Below are 22945 nucleotides of genomic sequence, written 5' to 3' on the forward strand. Positions count from 1 at the left end.
CCTAATGCATAAAGTATGTGACTGTTTATTTCAAAATAAAAGTAATGCATATGATATGTTTTCTAATTTTCAACATGAAAATGGTGATGAAAGAAACTTTATATGATAACACTGAAATCATAAAGTTGCCATGGCAAAGATCATTGAGATCATACCAAAAATGGGGTGGCAAAAGTCTGTCCATACATTTTTTTTCAGTATGACCCTGAATAACATTGATACAGAAAATGTATTTTAAATAAAAAGTTTGATTTTTGCCAGGTGCGTAGTAGTTTGTGTCAGTGCTTAAATTCCGCCGGTACTTCTCAATTTGTAAGATAAATTACAATTCTAACCGGAGCACACCGGAGCCCTAAATAAGATGAGCTCTATAAAACTGAACCATAATTTAAAGGGGAAAAAATTTAGAATTCCTAACATTTTAGTTTAACAATAAGCAGACCTTGCAATACTCTATTTCCCTAGAAATACAAACTTTTGAGAACATGAGACGTTCAAGTAAAGTCCCCTAACTCACATGCGGAAACCTTTCCCTTTAAGAAGGGCAATAAATTTGGGGGAGTTTGTTTAGGAATGTGTAAATTTCTCGCCATGCCATTGTATCTAGTGTATTTTTATCGATGCTTACAGTTAGTTATTTAGTTATCCTCGCAGGAAATAAAATTTGTGTTCTTAAATGCGCGTTAAGTGACAGTGAGTACAATAAGAGTGAAATACTGAGATAAACTGCTCAAGCACGTCCTATACATCGTCTTCCCACAGTATCCACTAATGGGGGGGGAATATAACCAACAACTTTACATTCATCCTTAGGAGTCAGATTCAGGACTCGTTTTACCCCTGATACACATCTGCTTGATGGCTATAACTATATCAGCAGAGAGCCGCGGTCAAAGAGTTCTCTCTCACCAAGATCCCCCTCATTTTTTGTTTCCACCCACTCATATTCCCATTCTGTTCCGCCCTGGAATTTTCATTAGCTATACTTTAAGTGTATTTAATTTTTGTAATGATAAAAGAACTCTCCCCCCCTACGATCAGAGCTTAAATTGGGCTGGTGCTTCTTAGTTTTTGTTATAAATCATAATTCTAATTGGAACGCACTGGAGCCCTGAATAAGAAGTCTGCGGCACTTCTTTTATGTAATTGAATAACAATTTCAGTAGAAATTTTATTTTAACGATAAAATTATATTAAAAATCGCTTATTAAATTTCAATTTATCCCTTTACATTTTATTTAATTACTTCAATCATCAATTATTTCAATAAATAATAATTAATTATGTAATAATTATCAATTAAATTATAATTAATGAATCATATAATAATTCTTGATTAAATAACAATTTATAAACATTAATTAAATAGCTGTTAATTAATTTGATAATAATTAACTATTTAATTTTACAATTATTAATGAGTTTAATAATCATTTTATTTATTTATTTACTCTTGTTCCTCTTTGCTGATGGTCTTCCATAGGGCTACGGCACTTCCAATCTTAGAAATTAAGCCCTGGTTTGTGTAGTTTATAAAGTTTGGTTTCTTTTCAGATGCACTAAATTTTTCTCTTAACCTTCTTGGCAGTCTTTCGCAAATGCAGGTTTGTAGAGTCATTAGGTTATATTAATGCAGGAACATGAAAAATGTGCAGTGCCTCTGCCAGAATATGAACTATTCACCTCCCAAATATGCATCGAGTGTGTTTCCAGTTACCATAAAGGCATACAAAAAGGAGGGAGAAGATACCTTATGTACTCTCCCTTTTAAAGGGCTACTGGAAATTAGGTGTCAGTTACTTTAGACTAAAGATACTCATTAGATCAGATAAATGAGATGGCTCGCTTGAATTGACAGACAAGAAGTTTCTTTTAATGACATAAACATTTTATTTAAATTATTTTCAACAAAACGTTTCATTACAAACTCATTTCTTCCAAAAAATTTTTGAACTACTGTTCTAATTACAGTCTCCCGATAAACTGAGGCATTGCTACTCTTTTTCAAACAAAGTATTAACTGAGGTAATTTACTTACCATAAGTGGCACAACATTAGGAGACTCAATTTCCAAATCCTGGTGGTGACAAATTATCATCCACCACCTTAGTTTGGGCACCACTTGTAGAGTTATTAGGTTGTAGCAATGCAGAAATGTGAAAAATGTGCAATGCTCTTTGCCAGGATTTCAGCTCAGGACCTCCCAAATAAGTGTCCAGTTACACCATGAAAACACCTTATAAGTTTTATTAATTTGTGCATCTTGGAATATTATTATTGTCATAAATAAAAAAAAATATTTGTGGGGGGATTTTTTGGAAAATACTTGCTAGATTTGCTCTTCAGTGAATGAAATTACATGCCATTGAGTTGTTTCTTAGTGTAGTATATGTTTAAAATCTGCTATTCAAAATCAGCTGTAATGATTATCTCATATTCCTTTTATTATAAATCTGCAGCTGTACCTTTCTGTAGTAGTAATATTAAAAAATATTTACTTCTGTTTCTTTTTATAGTAGCTGTTAAATGTATTAATTAGGTAGCAAGTTTTTGAGCTATTTAAAAAGAAAAGTATAGATAAGTATATTTTTTAGAGCCAAGCTATGCGCATTGTACGGACAGTTGGTCAGGCTTTTGAAGTTTGTCACAAGCTCAGTTTGGCCTTAGCTTCTACATCTGCTTGCACTAATGAAGAATTAGATGAAAGTAATCTACATGACCACAATAATAAAGGTGTTTGTTTTTCTTTTCTTGTTCCATTTTCTATAATTTTATCTTAAATAGTATACTTTTGGAAGCTTTTTATAATTTTTTATGGTACTTATATATTAACACAACCATCTTGGTGCAATTAGTTGATTTTTTACAGTTGAAAAGGTGAAAGTTACTTATTGGGTACAAATTGGTGGGTTTTCAAGCCTTTTTTTAGAAAGATTCCCACACTTTTGATATTAATCATAAATTAGTAAAGATTAGCATAAGAAAGAAAAACGTACTTTAGCAATTTAAATTGCAAATTTGAATTATTAGATAAAGATTACATATTATATTAAAAAATTTAAATCTTTCTGTGTTTTTCGGGGGGGGGGGGGGCTTTCTACTCTTGAAGTACATAGCAATCTGTTTTCACTTAAAAAAAAAAACCAGAGTTTGAGAGACTAGAGTTCGTGCAACCCTTGGCTCATCAGCTATCTATGAAACACATTTCCTCATTGTTCCCTTTAGCAAATTTTCAGCAAAATTCTGTATTCTTGCCAAAATTTTACCACAGTTTCTTCCATTGCCGCCAAATTCCACAAGCCCATATTTTAAAACTAAGTTTAAGGCAAAAAAGGCCACAATTTGCTTATAAAAGTTGTTGGAACTTGAAATACAGCAAAAAAGAATGCATATGAAAATGGCGGCAGTGCTATCCTGAAGGATTGTTATGACCATAGTTGCCAGAAAAATGGTTATGCACATGGTTGCCAGAGTTTGGCACAATGTGAAATTTTGGCAACATCTACTAAGGTGGCTGTGTTAATACATAAATACCTTTTTTACTTATTTGATTATTCTAAAGTATTTGATGGTATTTTTATTCACTGTTTTAAATCTGTTGTTTTTTCTTAATGTTACTCTTATAATTTTTCTCGGAGAAACTTTTATATAGTTATCTGCAAGGCACTTTTTCTGGTGATTATAATGATTGTTATCTTTAAATTCTTTTTTTTCCTCTCCAGCTATGCAGTTGTAATTTAGTGTTCCTCCTCACCTGAAAGCTCATGGAAAGTAGGGGAGGGGTGGGAAATGTCTGGGAACATGCAAACTTTAAAAAAAAAAATTCAGGTTAAATTGGAAGCTTTTTTAAAATGTCAGGTTGTAATAAAAATAAACAAAGATTGCCCTTCTTAAAAAGGGGGGAATGAAGAGTTTTGGTAATCTTTATTTTTCTATTCAAAAGTATATATTCTCACCACTTCTGATGTAATTTTGTCAGTCCTTGATGACTCCTTGACTTGAGTGCTTAAATTTATTATCAACAATTCAACATTCAGAAATCAAGTTTGTTTTTCTTGCCAATGTGTTTTCATTCTTTCAGTCAAAATTCAGGGGGAGATAATTCATGAATCAAAATACTCTGTAGCTCTTTGTTGGCATAAGTAACTATATTTATTAAATACTTTAAATCTTTTCCCGTGCAGGATAAGGTGCCATGCATTAGTTTGATACTTGCAGAATGAAAACACACTTTCATCATAAGCTCATTTGGGCTGTTTTAAATTTTTTTAAGTTAGAAAGATATCTCTTAGGTTAATAAAAAAAGGATTGTAAATAATTGTATTCTTTAAAAACCTTTTATTGACAATACTTAATTTAAAAATAAGGGCACCTTTTATGAGAGATAAGATAGTAGAGTTTAATAGTAGAGTAGCCAAAAAGCGATTTCTGCACATATATGTTTTTGATAACTGATATCAGTGTCATTCTTATTATATATACTTATTTCTGATTTCATAAGCTTATTTGTATCTATATAAAAGAAATAATTACAAGTTTTTTTTTTTTTTTGCTTGTCAGTATGTATGCATATGTTTATTTAAGAGATTAAAGTGATTTTGCAAGTTACTAATACCTATTAACTGCCAAGATATTTCATTGCATTTTATGCTGTAGTTAATAAAATTTTGAATAATTTAGATTGCCTCAATTATTAATTTATGCATAAAGATATTTATTATGCTTCTTAATGTCATTTAGTTAAAAGTTTAATTACTCTGAAAACTGTCAATACATAGAAACCATTTGATGAGTTAATGTAGGAAAAAATAAAAATGCTTTTTTTAATTAGAAAAATTGTTTAAATTAAAAGAATTATGATTTTACTATATTCTGGTAATAAACAACAGCATGATACTATGACAGTAGCAGCTCTGGGGGGCATAATAACACGAGCCCTGCTGTCCCGGGTAGTAGTGGCTTCAGCCATCCAAGTGAGTAGTGGGACAGTCTATAGCACAGAGTCAATAGATGCCTCCCCCCCCCTCTGTGATCTTCAGATCCGTCAAGTTTCCAGTTAAGATTTGGAGGTAAAAGGAGAGAGTTTTTTTTTTTTTTTTAAGTTTATGGTGTGGTTTGAAGCTCTTAAGTGCACCAGGCTGAGTTTGTATTCTCCTCTTTTGAGGATTCTGTTGACATCACCCAGCCCTCCCACCTGATGTGGAGGTAGTTCAAGAGGTGTCATCTTAGTTGCATTAAGTTGCAGAAAACGTTAAACAAAATTTGATAGATTTGATTCCTTTCCTGGTGCATGCAATAACGGCATGCCATCATTTGATAAAGACATGAGCATCTGCAAGTTAATCAGAAATGCAAGAAATACAGTGTTATTGATCCTGATATTGTTTACCATGTGCAAAATGGAAAAAAAAGCATTAATATGGCACTAGCAGCCACTATTTGGATTATAACTTCATTGAATTCACGTGGCAGTGTTTGCATGAAAAATAAAGTAATTTGATAATGTTAAATGAAATCATTTTTATGTTTCTTGGATATTCAAAATTAATTTGGTAAAATCTGTTTTATTAGTCCAAATGGGGTTTGTCCCTGAAGAACTATTGTTTTCTTTTTGCACATTTAATAGGAAAGTTATTCTCCTATTAAATGTGCAGGTGTTGCGTTGGTTCACTATAAATGTCCATTTCACTTTTCAAACTGTTGCCAACAAATGTTAGAGTCCTGCATTATATTTGAAGAAATTAAATAATGAAAAATCTGCATAAATATATGTATATTTCTCTGGCAACGTTGTACAGAAAACGTTGCTCCAGTGAGTTTATCTCCAGTGCGCAAGACTTTGTATCGAAAATTCTAAAGATATGTTCAATTTAAAACTATTTTACGATATTGCTCTTGAACTGAATTTTATGGCTTAAGTGTGAAGAACATGATATTTAATAAAAAAGGTAATAGGTAAAATGTTAAAAAAATGCCTCTTTGGACATAATTTAAAATCTGAAACCTTTCAGATTTTGTGTATATTTGTTTTTAGAGTGATAATATTAATCTCTAATTATTTAGTGATAACTTGAAGCTTGAGGAATAGAAAAAAGAATGGCCGAGATTAAAGTTACAGTGAAGTAGAAATGAAGATATCTTATTAGATATTATAATTTAAATACTGCTTTGTATTCTTATTGGAATATAGGCTTCTCTTCAGAAATAATATTGCACTAGTTAGTTGTAGTTTATCCATAATTATTTTTCGTTTTTTTTTTTTTTTAATTATTTTAATTATTTTTATTTTTATTTTTTGTGTTTATTCAGGATTTAATAAAATAGACAACTTATTTAGGAGGAGGGATTCAGTAAAACATTTGGATTGTTATCACCTACTTAGATTTGTATTTACGTTTGATATGAAACGGCATCCCATTAACAGAAAAGTACTACAGAATGATTTTTTAGTTCCTCAGTAATATAGTAGATCCTCTGAGAAAAAATGTTATTGTACATTTATTATAATTTACCAAAACTTCAGTTATGCTTGCAAATGGAGAGGTTTATTTATGGTAAAACAGTAAATAATGTTGTGCAATGTCTTTTATTTTTCCCATAGTTGTTTGTTGTGTGTGTGTGTGTGTTAGTTACAGAATGTGGTTCTGTTGGGCATTGATTAAGAGATGAATAATGGAAACAATGCTCTTGGGCTTTCTATATTATTTCGTCCCATTAATGAATCATTTTAAAATCATTAATTGAAACAGTATAGTGAATGTTAGAAAAATCTTTGGCTTCTGTTTTACTAATAATATTTTTTAAGTAAAGAAAATTTAGAATGTTTGGTGCAAAATGACCAAAGGGAGGGTGATGAATTTTATAATGTTTATAATTTAAAATAATATCGAAATATTAAGCCTTGTACTGGAAGTTAAGCAGAAAAGAGCATTTTTGTACATAAAAATGTAGTAATATAAGAAAAATAATAATTATTTTAAATCAAAGCAGTAAAATGTATTTTAAAATGGTATGAAATGTAAAATATTGCAACTGCTCAAATGTATCCTTCTTGTTTTAAGTATTTTAACTTTTCTTGTTAAATTGGAATGTATTAAATTATGTGTATTCTTATTTGATTTCGATTCATTTCATTGTGAACAAACAGTCTTAAAAAGATTAAAGAGTCTTAAAGAAAGTCTTTTTAAGATGATTACATTCATCTTAAAAAAATTAACTGAACTTATTATAGAGCTAGAACAAAACAGTTTAGAGAAGGAATTGGGGGATATCAAAGAAAGTACCAGGTCTGGAAAGGAAAAAAAAAGTGGAAGTAAATATAATAATAATCATTGTGCACTTCTTTTCAAAGTTATATAACATGATTTTGATTTGTTTCATTGTGAACAAACAGTCTTAAAAAAATTAACTGAACTTATTATAGAGCTAGAAGAAAGCAATTCAGAGGAGGAATTGGGGGATTTTATTAAAGAAAGAATCAGGCATGAGAAGGAAAAAAAGTAAAATAAGTAATAATAATAATTGTGTACACCTTTTCAAAATTATAAAACATATTTTATTTGTTAACAGTCACTTTGGTATTAGTGTTTGTTATTTATATGTTTCATTTGGTACTTTTCAGTTAAAGCCCTGTCACATGGTGCCTTATTATTATTATGGTGGATTTGTATTTACACAACAGCAGGTGTTGTCAGTTTGGTTTGGCTTCTTTCTCGGCGATAATCATCTTTGTACTCAACATTTGCAAAATCATATTTTTAGGAGGAGATGACTACAATGGATTTTATGACTTAGAATTTGTTATGAGAAGCAGCAGTAGCTATTCTGCCTCTTGATGAAGATAAAGTTCTTTATGTAGATAGACTGTGTTTGAATAATCACTTCGTGAAATCAAAATGTGATTTGAAGCTGAAATAGCTATGTAACTGTTACTCATGCTTAAGACGATCAGATTTTCTAGAGGGTAAAGCGGGACGCAAAGATCCGACATTGGGTGGTGGTGGAGGAGGGTGGGAGAGGATGGTAGGCCCTTCCCCCTTGAAGGTGAAAATACGGAGTGCAAAATTTTTAGTGAAGTCACATTGTCCTGTAAAGAATTACCCATCAATTGTGAATTAGTTGTGTGTATTAAACAGACTCTATTATTGCTAGAAAAAATAGAGTTTAGCCATATCTGAGACTGAATCACTTTCAGTAAGAGTAAGAGCAAAGCCAAAGAATAAAAAAAATAGCAGTCAAAAAATAAAAGTTTATAACTTCCTATATTTCTTCCTAAAGTTTATATCCTACTGCTTGAATGTGTCCATCCAGCATGATGCTGCATATGTTTTAATTCGACGCAGACGATGGACCTTCCTGATCAGCCATTGACCTAGAAGGATCATCCTGTATAGGTGCTCTGTACACATATTTCATTGACGAATGAATGCTTTTAAGAAGTTTTGGTTCTTTCATAGACTTTATCACAGGAACTACAAGAACTGCCAAACTCAAAATTGCACTTCACCATTAACATTGCTTGTAGTGTTTCCAGTTTTAACTGTGTCTTTTCAGTTGTCCATATGATATTCATAGAGGAGAAAACTCTTTTCACTGGTGGCGTTTGTCCCTGGAAAACACAACAAAAACTCCTCAATTTTCTGGATTTGCACACATGCACGTTTTTATCCTTGAAATGACGAAAAACTTCAGTCCATCGACAGTCAACACTAGTTATCTGACAGTTCCAATCTTCAGTCCTTTGTGGTGAAGTAAATCGCCTAGTGTAGCTTACTTTGTCAAATAACTCATTATCATCGATGCCAACCTTCAGAATCTTCCACTCAAAAAGTTGCAAGCTCTCATGTAGTTTTTCCTATGACAGTAGCTCCTTTAACACAATCCAACTAAATGCATGTAGTTCTTTGAATTGCTCAACCCTCTCTTTCAGATATTCAGCACAGTAGTCGTAAAAATTTACAATGGTTCTCGTATTATCATTTTTTCTTATAAATTCTTCCTCTTCTAATTGGGTAATTCACATACGTACTTCATTGGGCAAAAAGTTTTTTTGTGTTCCTCTCAGTGCATTTATGTATTAAATCATCCAGTTCAGAAGAGTTTTCCAATGCTGTTGCAGTCTGTGCTTCTATGCGCAGAATTGCCACTTGAAACACCACAGCGATATTATGTATGAAATAGTTCCACAATTCAGCACAGGTATTCTAAAAAAAGTTGCAGATTAGGGTGGGGCAATTTCCTTCCGACAAGAAATAGGATTTCAGTGCAGGAAACAATTTTAAAATTCTCTCTACTGCAGGCATGACTAATAACCATCTAGTTTTCCCATATCCTAAAATGCGCTGGTACTGTATACAGGTGAAGTCATAAAATTCTTTGAATGACTCAACATGAACAGTGTAGATATAGAAATAATAATAAATTTTCGTAATAACTGCTTCCACATCAAATTGCAAGCAATCTCCAGCTGTTTGGATTGTGTTGTGGACGATATGAGCAGCTTATGGTTTGACGCGTCTGTAGACCCTGTCACAAAATTTGCAACATTTAATTCTCAGTGCGTTCAAACTCCCCTAACTAAGGTAGGTTGTGTTCTATGTAAAGACACCGTAGAGCATGTACTTCTTTCTAAACTCCATGGTTTTGCCCACATTTTCCTATGACTTTTTGTTTTAATGGAAACAGCTACTTTTACTTGCTGAGTGCTGTGATCATTCTTACACGTTTTTACTACTTTGTAGCTTGCTTTTTACTAGCCTTATCATTGGTGCTTTTAAAAATATTATTATTATTATGGCTCCTACTCGAAGAAAAAGTTATTAGCTGCTTTTAAGTTTTTGGCAGTGAAGAAAGCGATCGAAATTGGATATCGTGCTGCAGCTAAAGAATTTCAAATTGACTAGTGATGCATTCGGTGGTAGTGGACGTCTGAACAAGAAGAATTAAATAAAATGCCTAAGAATAAAAGATCTCGTCGAAATGGTGTCATAGGGTGGCCTGTTTTGGAAGACAGCTTAGCAAAATGAACAACAGAGCAGAGAGAAAGTGGATTATTAGTATGAGCAGTTAGAATTCGCCTTCAAAAGTAATTGCTCGACAAATGGGCATTAAAAATTTTGTTGGAGGACCTAATTGGTGTTTCAGGTTCATGAAGTGAAAGACATTATCTGTCAGGATCAAAACAACAGTTGGACGAAAGCTTTCCATGGACTGGCTTGAAAAAAAGATACCTTTTTTGGAGTATACATCGAAGGAAATTAAAGAACAAAATTTGAAAAGATGGCAAATAAATAATATGAATTAAGCGCCCGCTACTTTTGACTGTTCTTCGTGCAGAACTATTCATTCAATAGGTGAAAAAACTGCTTCAGTGTAAACAACTGGAAATGAGGACTTCTTTACTTGTGTTTTGGGTTGTGCTGCCAATGGAGAGAGGGTAACCCCTTTGATAATTTTCAAAAGAGAAATAATTCCTAAAGGAAACTTCCCTAAAGAAATTGTTATTTGCTCCAACGAAAAAGGATGGATGTGCGAAGAAGTGATGCTATTTTGTCTGAGAGAAATTTATCAAAAAAAGAAAGGTGCTTTTTTCCAAGCCCGAGGACTCATCGTTCTGGATTCAATGTGATCCCATTTAGCTGATATTGGAAGATCTGAAGCAAAAAAACTTAGCCCCAAAGTCTCTGTGATACCAGGTGGGCTTAAAAAATATTACAGCTGCTTGATCTCCCTATCAACAGAATTTTCAAGCATGAGCTTCGAAAGCAGTGGGAGGAAAGTATGCAAAGCAGAGTCCATTCCTTCACAAATTCCGGACAAATGAGAAAAGCTTTGTATGAGGAGGCTGCCTTATGGGTCAATAAAGCGTGGCAATCAGTCCAAGCTGATACGATTGTACTATCTTTCATTAAATCAAAAATCATTAAAAAAGAAAATGAAAGGGAAGGTAGTGACGTTGAAAGAAGTGATTTAGAGCAGAATGAATAAATTGACCTTGATGGTCATTTGTTAAATTTATTTAATTCTGACATCGATAAGTAAGATTTTGAAGGTTTTGTATAAATAAATGTAGATTAACTTAATTAAAAAATTCTGTTTGTTTATCTAATTTACATATTTGTTTTTGTAATATGGTAATTTGTGGTGATAAACGAAGTTTACCGAACCCGTTAAAATAATGTCTATTACAAATCATCAAAATTCATTTTCAGCAAGTTCTTTTTAAGATATTTCTTCCTTATTTATTTATATGTTTCTGACTATATTTATGTTGTTAATGTTATAAAATGTTATTGATGATGATTACATCAATATGGCAGGGAATTACTGAATAAATGAATATTAAGTTCCATATGTTTGAATGCCTTGCTGCGGCGTATACGGCGGTGTGGGTTATCTGATGAACTTTCATTTTTTTTAGTCAGTTATCAGGTGTGCTGCATATACGCCTGGGTGGCTTATCTACTCGAAATTATGGTACTCCCAAACAACATGACCTCTTTGATTAAATCTACATTGGAAAACGGTTTACTATATTTTGCCAGGAACAGTGAAATTTGAAAGCTGTCTGTTGTTAGATGGTTTGTTTTAGAAAGATAATTGCAAAAACCAACTTTCTGGTAATTATAATTCCTCAGGTTCCCTTCAATAAACACCTTCCATTCAGCAACAATATTGTGGTTGGTGTTAAAGTGCCATCTAACACTAGATGTGCAACACACAGTATTTTCTTCGTACATAATGCTTTCCTATTGTGTTCAATACCTCCAAATGTTTCTTTTCAGGTTTCTTGAAATGATCTTCCACTATCAATGTATAATTTTGCTTTTTTTGGAGTCATTTGTGAGGGTTCACGATCTGGTGTATAGAAAAAAAGCACAAAATTTAAAAATGAAGCATTATATATAAATCAATCATGTACTGAAAAGAGGTAACATTATTAGCCAGTAAGTAGTAAAGAATTGATTTTCACGAATCAACAGTATATGGCTGCAGATTCAAATATGAACAGGGGACAGCAGTAACCATTAACCCAGACATCTTTTTGCTAAACTTCTAATTTTAGATTTCATATAATCCTTTTTGGCTTTATTGGGCTTATTTTGGCTGAGCACATGTGAATAAGCTTGGTTCCCTGCTAAGCTTTTGTGTTTTGCTATATTATCAAATTGCATGTTTTTACATTACATTTGTACATTCCGCTTAAGATATTATATTAAAATTATTCATAAGTTACCTCAAAATGCTTAGATCTGTAAACTGGAATCTATTTAACAATGAAAGTATTAAAACTCACCGGCAGTCTGCAATAAATAATTCGGTCAATAAATATGTATATCTTTTCTATGGCGATGTATGAAAATCTTACGAGGCGTATTCGGAAACTAAGTACCGTTTTGAAAAAAAAAAAAAAAAAAATAGTAAAACAATTTTTTCAAATCCAATTTTATTTTTACATGAAAATACATGTCTTAAACTATTTTTCAACATAGTTTCCGCCAATAATCAAACACTTGTCATAGCTCGTGACCAGTTTTTGTATACCATCGTCGAAGAAACTTCCCGCCAGTTTCGATAACCACGACTCCACAGCATTTTTCGTGTCATCGCCAGATCCAAAGCACTTGCCACCAAGCTCGCGCTTCATGTGCAGGAACAAGTGATAGTCGGACGGCGCCAAGTCCGGGCTGTACGGCGTGTGATCGAACTGCTCCCAACGAAACTGTCGAATTAATGATTGAGTGACACCAGCAGTATGGGGCCGAGCATTGTCATGGAGCAACACAATTCCTTTACTGAGCATTCCTCTTCATTTGTTTTGAATTGCACGCCTTAGTTTTGTTAAAAGTCTCACAATATCGTGCCGCATTAATGGTTTCACCTCTGGGAAGAAATTCAGTAAGCAAAACGCCTTTCCTATCCCAGAAGACAGTGCACATGATTTTTTGTGATGATATTGTCACTTTGAACTTTTGTTTTTTCGGAGAATGAGTGTGTCTCAACTCCATCGATTGTTGTTACGATTCCTGTGTGAAATGACACATCCAAGTTTCATCACCTGTCACAATTTGGTTTAAAAAATTTTCTCCCTTATCACTGTACCGCGTGAGAAATGTCAGGGCACTACCAAGTCGCTTTGTTTTGTGAACATCAGTGAGCATTTTTGGAGTCCATCAGGAACACAGTTTGCAATAATTCAAGCGGTCAGACACAATTTTGAACAAAACAGTACGTGAAATTTGTGGAAATGCCTCTGAAAGAGTTATCGTTGTGAAGCGTCTCATGAATTGCTTCATCAACTTTCCTTACCAAATCATCGATGACAACAGAAGGCCGACCACTCCGAGCCTCGGCGTGGACATTTGTTCGACCTGCATTAAACATTCTTACCCACTTTCTCACCGTTCCATCACTTATCGCGTATTCACCGTAAACTTCTGTCACTTGACGATAAATTTTGGCCAGTTTAACATTCCTCGCGTTCAAAAATTTAATCACGGCATGAATCTCGCAGTCAGCGGGAGAACTAATTGTCTTAAACATTTTGAATGTGCACAGCAAATTGAAAACACAACATAGAGCAACCAAAATGGCGACAGTTGAAAGTCTGTGAACAAGAAAGATTAGTGCGCATGCTCGGGACGCCTACCACAGCGCTGCGACGGCACTAGAATGAAACGGTACTTAGTTTCCGAATACGCTATGTATATCTAGACTTATTATACTATGCTAGTGGCATTTTGCGATAAGTAAGTAATTGAAATGTTTAAGAATAGACTAAAACACTTATTTAAATTACATAGTATCATTTTATAGTGATGATTGATAAGGGCAGAAATATTTTAGTCGCATGCTGGCTGATGAGGCTTTTCGTGCTGACTGTGGCACGTGTGCCATAGGTTCGCCATCACTGGTATACAACATGCTTTGTTGGATCATACATTCCTTTCATTACTGTCATACAGTTCATTTACTTAAGATGACAGGAGTTTAAGTTTTAAAGCCAAAGCTTGCTTCAGATTAATCACAGCAAAATGGGTGATTAAAATGATTTACATGAGAGAGAAGTATGTGCCAGTCCCTCATTATTTGATCCTAATGTTAAAATTGATGGATGCTGTAGAATTTTGGAAATTGAAAAGAGCTTATTTAAAAAAAAATAGTCTGGGCTTTGTTTTACCCTTGCAATAGGTTTGTAGAGATTTTATCATGAAATTAGGAAATGTTTCCTTGTTCTGATTTTGCCATTTTATATAATAGCAACCTAAAAGTGTGAGAGAAGAAATATACCAAATTCAAAACTAGGACACTGAAAATATACGATGTGACTTTAATGAAGAAGTACTTTTCATTAATTGATGTAAACATATACATGTTATTGAAAGTAGAGAAAATAGATGGTGCTGCATTACAGCAGAATGAATGTAAACAAGAAGAGATTTGGTTCAGAGCTCTCTTGGTAAGCGTGCGTTATGTAATGAAGGAACAAGAAGGGGACTGCTTAGTATGCAATATAATTTGGTCCATCTAATAATAAGACAAATGTAAACATATATATATAAAGTGATGTTATAAATATTATAGATAAAGAATCATTTGATGCTGTGTTTTATTGGAGAGCTGCTTTGTTTTAATGCTGTTCTTGTATTTTGCATCGGCTGGGAATTGTTCCAATTTATGAAGAACAAAAAATTGTAAACTTCATGCAGATGGATGTGTCCAGACCATGCACTTGCATATTAATGCAAAATAATGGCAGAACTAAATAAATTAAAACGGAAGAGAACAATAGTTTCTAAGCTGTCAAAGACAGTTTAGCAAAGAAATAAATAAATGAATTGCAGGAATTTTTATTAGAATAGAAAAGTAGTTTGAAAGAATTAGATGACATAATTCTTTTTGTAATTCATATAGAGGTCTTTGAAGCAGATGTAGTTAGTTCTGAGGAATATCAGGGAAAATGTTCTCGAGCTATTAAATAAATTAATCATGTGTTAGAAGAGGGTAAAATAAGTATTAAAATTTCTGAGCATTTTTTTAAAGTATAGTGGTGGCTAAAATTGTGGACACTTTTGGAAATTTTTATGTTTTTGAACTTTGTGTGCTTATAGAAAATGTTACGTTTTGCAAAATTCAAACTTGTATATATCATTGTAAAGAAAATTTTTTACGGAATTCAATACAAAACACAAAATTGAATTATTTGCAATACAAAAAACGTTATATGTACTTTAATATAAATAAAAAACACAGTTATGAAGTGGTTTGTAATGTCTAGCTTTCCTGGCCAGTCACTGTTCTTGTTCTGAGAACCAATCAAATGTTAGTAACTGCCAGTAGAAGCTGACATTATGTTTACACTTGAAACAATTATTTTGCTTTGTTCTCTAGAAGGAGGACCTGTTTCTTATACACTGCAATTACAAGTAGGAATTTTTGTAAAAATTTTTAATATTTAGTCAAGAAGCAATGATATCAAATAAAAGAGTAGATTGGACACCTAGAAAAAGATGTAATATTATTGTGTTACGAGAAAGTGGTCTTTCCTATGCTGAAATTGCAAGACAGGTGGGTGGCTCAGTGACTACATCTGGAGTCCGAAAGTTTTGTTTACGATATCAGGAGACAAATTCAATTAAAAATTAAAGAAGGAAAAGGCCAAAAAAGGTGCACCACATCTATTGATGACAGAGGAAATAAAAAGACTATATCTCCAATATCGAAAAATGTCATCAGCGGCCATCAGAAGTGATCTGAATGATGTTGGTGTTTCTGTCAGTTCAAGAACAATCGGGAGAAGATTAACAGACGTTGGTCTGAGAGGTAGAATTCCACACACACAGGAAAAAAAAAAAAAAAAACTTATCTTAATTTTTAGCAACGAAAAAAAAAAGACTACAGTGGGCAAAGGAACACATTAATTGGACAGATGATCAGTGGTCACAAGTTATATGGAATGATGAAACTAAGATATCGTTATTCAGTCGTGATGGGCGAAAATATGTAAGACGTAGAATAGGAGAAGAGCTACATCCTGACTGCATTCAAGCAACTGTGAAGAACCCAGTTAGTATTATGATTTGGTCATGCATGTCAGCAGATGGTATTGGTCGCCTTCTTGTCATGGATGGGACACTGAATGCCAGAAAACACATTGACGCTATTCTAGAACCAAAACTTCTACCTTCCATCAGAGATCTCTTTCCCAACAATGCTTCATTTATTTTTTAGCAGGAATATGCTCCTTGCCACACGGCCAAAATATCGAAAGCGTAGTTTCGTACAAAAAGCATTAAATTGTTGTCATGGCCAGGAAGCAGTCCTGACCTCAATCCTATTGAAAATTCGTGGCACCATTTGAAAACTCTTGTTCGAATGAAGCGCCCATCAAATAAAAGGGAACTAATTGAGGCTATAATTGTTTCCTGGGATCATGTAATAACGAAAGAAGAGCTTAAAACTCTTGTCAGCTCAATGAAACATCGATGTGAAGCTGTAATAAAAAATAAAGGGTACCCTACTAAGTACTAATAACTTACTGCAATCATCACTATTTAATGTATATCGATAACTATTATTGTTTAACTTTTTTTGTATAGCAAATAATTGAATTTTGTGTTTTGTATTGAATTCAGTTATAAATTCTCTTTAAAATGATGTATACAAGTTTGCATTTTGTGAAACGTAACGTTTTCTATAAGCATACAGAGTTCAAAAACATAAAAATTGAAAAGTGTCCACAATTTTGGCCACCACTGTATTTGACAAGTTTGTTTCTTGAACTGTGCCATCAAATGTTCTTTGCAGTGATAACTAAATAGAGCCCTCACCACTAACTCCTGCTCATTTCTTAATTGGTTTACTTTCTGTTCCAGTTTCAAGAGTATCCAGAGACCTAATTGGGTCTAGTCATTCCTTGATCAAAAGGTATAAACATCAACAAATCTTGTTAAATCACTTTTGGAATAATTGGAGGAACATTACTTACTTTCTGTAAGGCCCATGAATTTTTGTCCACCTACACGTATCTGTTCAGTTTAAAGTCGATGATATTGTCCTTATACATGATGATTGCTTCCATAGGAATTTGTGGATGACAAGTAATAGAAACCTGTTCTGGCAGAGATGGTTAGGTTTGCTCCTGCCTGATAAAAGCTCAAACAGGTAACCTAAAGTGGCAAGTGCAATTGGTGTACAACCTTGAAGTGCATAATTATTAGTAAAGACTAACTGTGTAACGATGTGATTTTGTTGTACTGCATATATATCATTTTCTGAGTATCTTTACTGATTGTTGTTAAATGTGATATTTAGGTTATTAGTTTTGCATAACCTAAATATATCAAGTATTGTTAATTTTAATTTTAGTATAAGTGATTCATGTTTGCTATTTATTAATTAACTTTTTAAGTTAATTTAATGTGTTTAAACATTATCTGATTGTTATTTGAAATTTGATATTGTCTAAATAATGTGTAAAATGTTGTGATTGATTTAGCAATATTGATTTATTATATATGTGGTTTGTGTGAACTCAAGAGTTCTCAGGTGGGGAATGTTGAAAATAGGGGTAAATATAAACAAGAGGGTTTAGAGTTGTATTCGCAGACGAATGTTATGTAATTTAGGAATGATAAGGAAGCTGCTAATCAGTTCATTATGCAATATAATTTCTCTGAAGTTTGGTTCACCTAATAATAGGAGAAATGTAAATATGTATTTAAAATGATGTAATAAATGTTAGAGATAGAGAAACCTCCTGATGCTGTCTTTTATGGGATGAGTCACCTTATTTTAATGCTATTTTTATACATGTTTATTCTTTTTTATTATACATAGTTAAAAGTCAAGGAGATGGTGCTTCTGAACCTAACAGCTGTGATACTCAGGAAGAAACAAATGCTGCTAAAGTCTCAGAATCTGTAACAAATCAATGCCTTCCACCTCTTAATGAAAATGACTTCAGTAAAAAAGACATTGAAGTATGTTTCATTCTGTATATATTTCTGAAACAAGATATGAAAAAAAAAAGTTCTGCTTTTGCATGAAATAGAAAGCATTAAAGTGCACTTGCTGTAGCTAAATGAAGAATAATTTTAAATAAAAGTGAAACATTACAAACATGAAACTTTAAATAAAAACTTGATATGTTTTTGTTTTTTGTAATCTAATTTAATTGTCAGTTTGTTTATGTATTATATACTGATATAGTACTGATTGCATGTAAACTGAATATAATATATGATTTGCATATAATCTTTGCTTTTTCACCTTAAACACATGCAGATATGAACTTTTTCTCAATTGCATATCAAGATTCAAATTTAAGTCAAAGTTTAGGAAATCTAAGAAACTGACAGCTGGTAGCAGAACAGCAACCCTAGTACATTTAATTGCTGAGCAAACCTTCTGAATGAAATTTCAAATTCCTACTGAGATTTACATCATAATTTATCTAGAAAGGATCATTTGGAAATGTCAGCAATTTTTTATAGGGAAAAATGTATTTTTAGTCCAAAGGGGCTTTGTCCCTGAAGGACTATTGTTTTCGCTTTGCGATTTTGCGTTGAATCACTATAAATGTCTGTTTCACTTTTCAAATTTTTGTCACCAAATGTTAGTCTTGCATTATATTTGAAGAAATTAAATAATGAAGAATTTGCATAAATGTATGTATGTTTCTCGCATAGTGCCAGAGCCATCGAATTTTGAATGACGTAATCCTCCTACGAATATGGGCATGTGGAAGACCAAATTTGGAATTTGTTTTATTATCGATTTCATATTTTGTAAAACTTTAACGAATTTTTGAGTAACAAACTCAACGATTTAAAAGTGAGCAATGGCAACACTCTACGGCGAAGGGGGAACCTTTTTATCTCCATCGGGCGCAGAACTGTGTATCGGAAATTCTAAAGATATGCCCATTTTTAAATTATTTTGCGACATTACTACTGAACTGAATTTTATGGTTTAAGTGCAAAGAACATGATATTTAATAAATAAAGGTAACACACAAAATGTTAAAAAAACGCCCCTTTGAACGTAATTTAAAATCTAAAACCTTTCAGAATTTTTTTTTAGTAATGATTTTAATTAGAGATTGGGTGTCAGTCATGAATTGAAGAGCTGAAATGAGAGTACATTTAATGACCATTTTGTTGTCTTCCAGTTGTTGAGTCATTCTGTTTGATGATGGATGATGATATGTGAACTTCATTTTGGTAGATCAGGACAGGCTGAATATATAGTTTGTATGTGGCTGAATATATAGTTTGTTGTTGAAACTTGTCATCGTTTGACTAACATATTGTTCAGTTCATCACCAACTTTCGTAAATATCGAAGTACCCATAGAAGATGAATATAGATAATCAGTACAAACGTAGTGTGTTAAATTTTTTATTTTCATGTGGTGAATCTGCCAGGTCTGCAGCGTTAAAAATTAATAGTGTGCATGGTGAACACACTATTAGTGTAAGGACTGCCCAGAAATGGTTAAAAAAATTTAAAGTTGGAAAAGCAGCATTGATCATGAACCCCGTACAGGACGTCGTGTTAATTTTGATGATGACATTCTTTGAAATCTTTTGGAGTCAGAGCCACAATTAACAGTGGATTAGATTGCAGAAAGGATGAATTCATCTCATGGAACAGTCTTTCATCATATAAAGAAGATTGGGAAAGTATCCAAGCATAGAAATTGGGTAAATATCAAGAAAGTGTTGTTTCATCATGATAACGCTAGACCGCATACGGCTCAAACAACGCTGCAAATAATTAGTGAATTTAATTGGGAGCTTTTGCCACATCCTGCTTATTCCTCAGATATTGCCCCAAGTGATTTTCTTTTATTTCGTGCCTTAGAAAATTTTTTACTGGGAAAAAAAATTAAATTCTAAACAAGATGTCCACAATGAACTTTCAAGTTTTTTTGCATCAAAACCAGAGTCTTTCTACAGCAATGGCATAAAAAAGCTGCCTGTAAGATGGTGAGACATTGTAGATAATGGAGGAAAATATATAATTGATTAAAATGTTAAATTGTGTTTTTTTATATTATTTTAAAATTTACCGAAAAATGCTCACAAATTTATGGATTAACCCGTTATAATAAATGTTGAAGAAAAATTAGTGTTAATGTCACTTATATTTTTAATGATATTAATATTATGATACAAAAATCAAATGAAAATATAACTTATCTAAAATCAAGCCAGTATAATTCACTGTACTGTCCTTTTGAAAAGTATTGCCTTTTATTTATCTGCAGTAGCTATATGTACTAATTATTATTTTATTTTTAAGATCTTAAAATAATAATGCTAATTATTTTATTTTTAAACATAATGTCTTAGAACTTTGATATCCATTTCAGATTCTGAAACAGTATTAAATTATATGTGTTTCTTCTCAGAAGGATATTTTTATCAAAATAAAAGTCAAAATATGTATGTTAGTGAAAGGATGCTTACTGTACTGTGAAGGCATGAATTCCTCCAATACTATAGAAAATTTACATTAGAGATTTTCGATTTGTACTTAAATTGTAAGGGATGTTTGAAACTCTGTACACATAATATGATTAGAAATGTATGTGAATTTTTAATCCCCCAGGAGTTTGGATGTAAAATTCTACATAGGGTGGCTTTACAGTTTGAAAATTTCTGCCAGCTCCTGATGTATTGAGTTTCAGGGAGGGGGGAGTCAATATGCAAAGTGAGGAGGTCATTTTGAATTATAATTAAAAAAAATATATAATTTATTAATGACATTTTATGTACCTTAAAATTTCAGGGACAGAAATGTAGTGTTGGGAGAGTTAATGCTGACAGTGAATACTGTAAATTTGTTACATTTATAATAGCACCGTTTAGGCAACAAAATACAAATATCTATTTGGAATTATTCTATGATGAGTCATAGTTTTTATTTTGAAAAGTATCTAGCAGTAGTTAAAGGTAGAAAAAAATGTATACAACATTTTAAGATTTAAATGGCACTTGTTAAAATTATGAAGAATTCTATTATTTTGGTTTTATTTTCGCAATTTGATCCTTGTGCTACATATTCATGTTTCAAGATATTTGTTAACATTTGCAGGAAGGGATTCTAAAACATTATTAGTAGGCATAGAAAATATGTGAACATATAGAAACATTTGTCTTCCCATTTACTTGATGACTGTAAGATTGTATTTAATAAGTCATTAAAAAATACTTAGTTTTTATTCAAGAGAGAATATGTCAAGACTATGGTTACATAAATTATCTGTAATAATTGACCATTGTATAAGAATAAAGAACATTGGCAATTCGACCAAAGTTTGAATTCTTCAATGCAGTCTGATTGTGAGTATTTTCATGGTTCTATGAAAATGCTAGCAGTCAGCCACAAAATGTGATACAGGACTTTGAGTCAGTTGCTAAAAAATTTGAAATAAAATACAAAAATATAGCCTTGATTTACCTTCCATTAAAATTATTGTACTGTAAGAAATAAGAATCTAATAAGTATGTAAAACAATCTGTGAGAAATTAACTCTTATAATTAAAATATAGAGAACTGAGATTTGTCTCATGATGCATTTTGTTGCTAAAGGAAAAGTCATTTCTGCAATTTTAATGGTAAAATTCCTGAACTAGTTGCCATACACACACAGTTATTAAATGCAAAACTGAAATTTCATTAAAACTGATAGTTTTTTTTAAAAAAAATCAAAATAGTGTAAGTCTAACTTATGAACTAATCCACAATATTTTAACTAAAGAAGTAAAAATAGTGTTATACTTTCATTTCTTATTGTTTTTATTTCCTTTATGTTTTCATATAAAATTCAATAATTAACCAATTTTTTCCAATGATATTTATATTGAGAAATTTTTAGTGAAAAATCATCAACATTTCAAGGAAAGTTTATTTATTTTTTAATTTCAGTAACTGTTTCAATATTTTAATATTTAATAAGTTTTAAAGTCTTATTGAATAAAATTAATGCTGTTTCTTGTAAAGTTATTAACATGTTAATTTCTTTTCTATTGCAAAATTTTGAAATGAATTATTAAAAACTTCAGTTTTATCATCATGATAGAAGTGCTGAATTTTGCTATATTTTTTAATATACATGTGACAATAGTCAAACAGTGCATGCACATATGGATTTACATGCTTTATATTTAACTGTGATTTCACTAATTGCTTTATCATCATCTTTAATCATCTCATGTAAGTTTCTTGGGGAAAAGGGGTTACAAATTGTAATGTTACTATAGAGTGAATGGTACCTGTTACCTGTTAACTGTATAATCTGCATGTGAACAGAATAGTATCTATCACCTTTAAGGCAGCCAGATTAATATTTTTTGGCAATTCACAAAGTTGCTATTGTCTTAGTGGTTTTTCCTTAATAATAATTTGTAGAAAATACCGTTAAAAATCTTACGTTAAATATTAATTTTAAAATTATTTTTTGATCAGTGTAGCACAAAAGAAAAATATTAGAATAAAATAGTTTTTCAATTCTGATAGCATGTTGAAAAAAAATAAATCTCTCTCTCTCTCTTCTTTTTTTTTTTTTTTTTTTTTTTTTTACAGCCATATAAATCATCTGTTCACACTTCTGGCCCTAAATTTTCTGAATCTTTAAGTGTTTACCATCATATTCAGATGTTAAAAGAACAGCTGGAGCAGCAAAATCAGCAGATGCAGTCAGTGGTCGGCCAAGTACAACTTCTAAAAGATCAATTGTCCGCTGAAAAAACTGCTCGTCTTGAAGCACAGGTACGCAATCATGAGTGATCTCTTGAATGCTTGCTCATAAGTTTTGAATATATATTTTCTTGAACTTGACAGATGGCATGTAGAGTTGTCTCAAATATACATTTATTATCAATTAATTATAAACTGTTTTTGAATCGTATAAACTATTCCTAGCTGTCTGTGGCCTA

At 32.0% G+C, this 22945-nt stretch overlaps 1 protein-coding gene across 1 annotated transcript in view; it reads left to right on the forward strand.

The window, feature by feature from the left end:
- The window catches only part of LOC118192498 (carboxyl-terminal PDZ ligand of neuronal nitric oxide synthase protein-like), a 116640-nt gene that overhangs the window by 62419 nt on the left and 31276 nt on the right, over window positions 1-22945 (forward strand). Inside the window, exons 6-8 of the mRNA XM_035363494.2 lie at window positions 2595-2733; window positions 17839-17981; window positions 22593-22778. Of these exons, the coding sequence (XP_035219385.2) occupies window positions 2595-2733; window positions 17839-17981; window positions 22593-22778 (468 nt within the window). The remainder of the gene's footprint in view (window positions 1-2594; window positions 2734-17838; window positions 17982-22592; window positions 22779-22945) is intronic.

Source organism: Stegodyphus dumicola, chromosome 12 (assembly GCF_044657685.1).
Source record: "Stegodyphus dumicola isolate Sdum_Otavi_A_Nest chromosome 12, ASM4465768v1".
In the NCBI taxonomy this organism is placed as follows: domain Eukaryota; kingdom Metazoa; phylum Arthropoda; class Arachnida; order Araneae; family Eresidae; genus Stegodyphus; species Stegodyphus dumicola.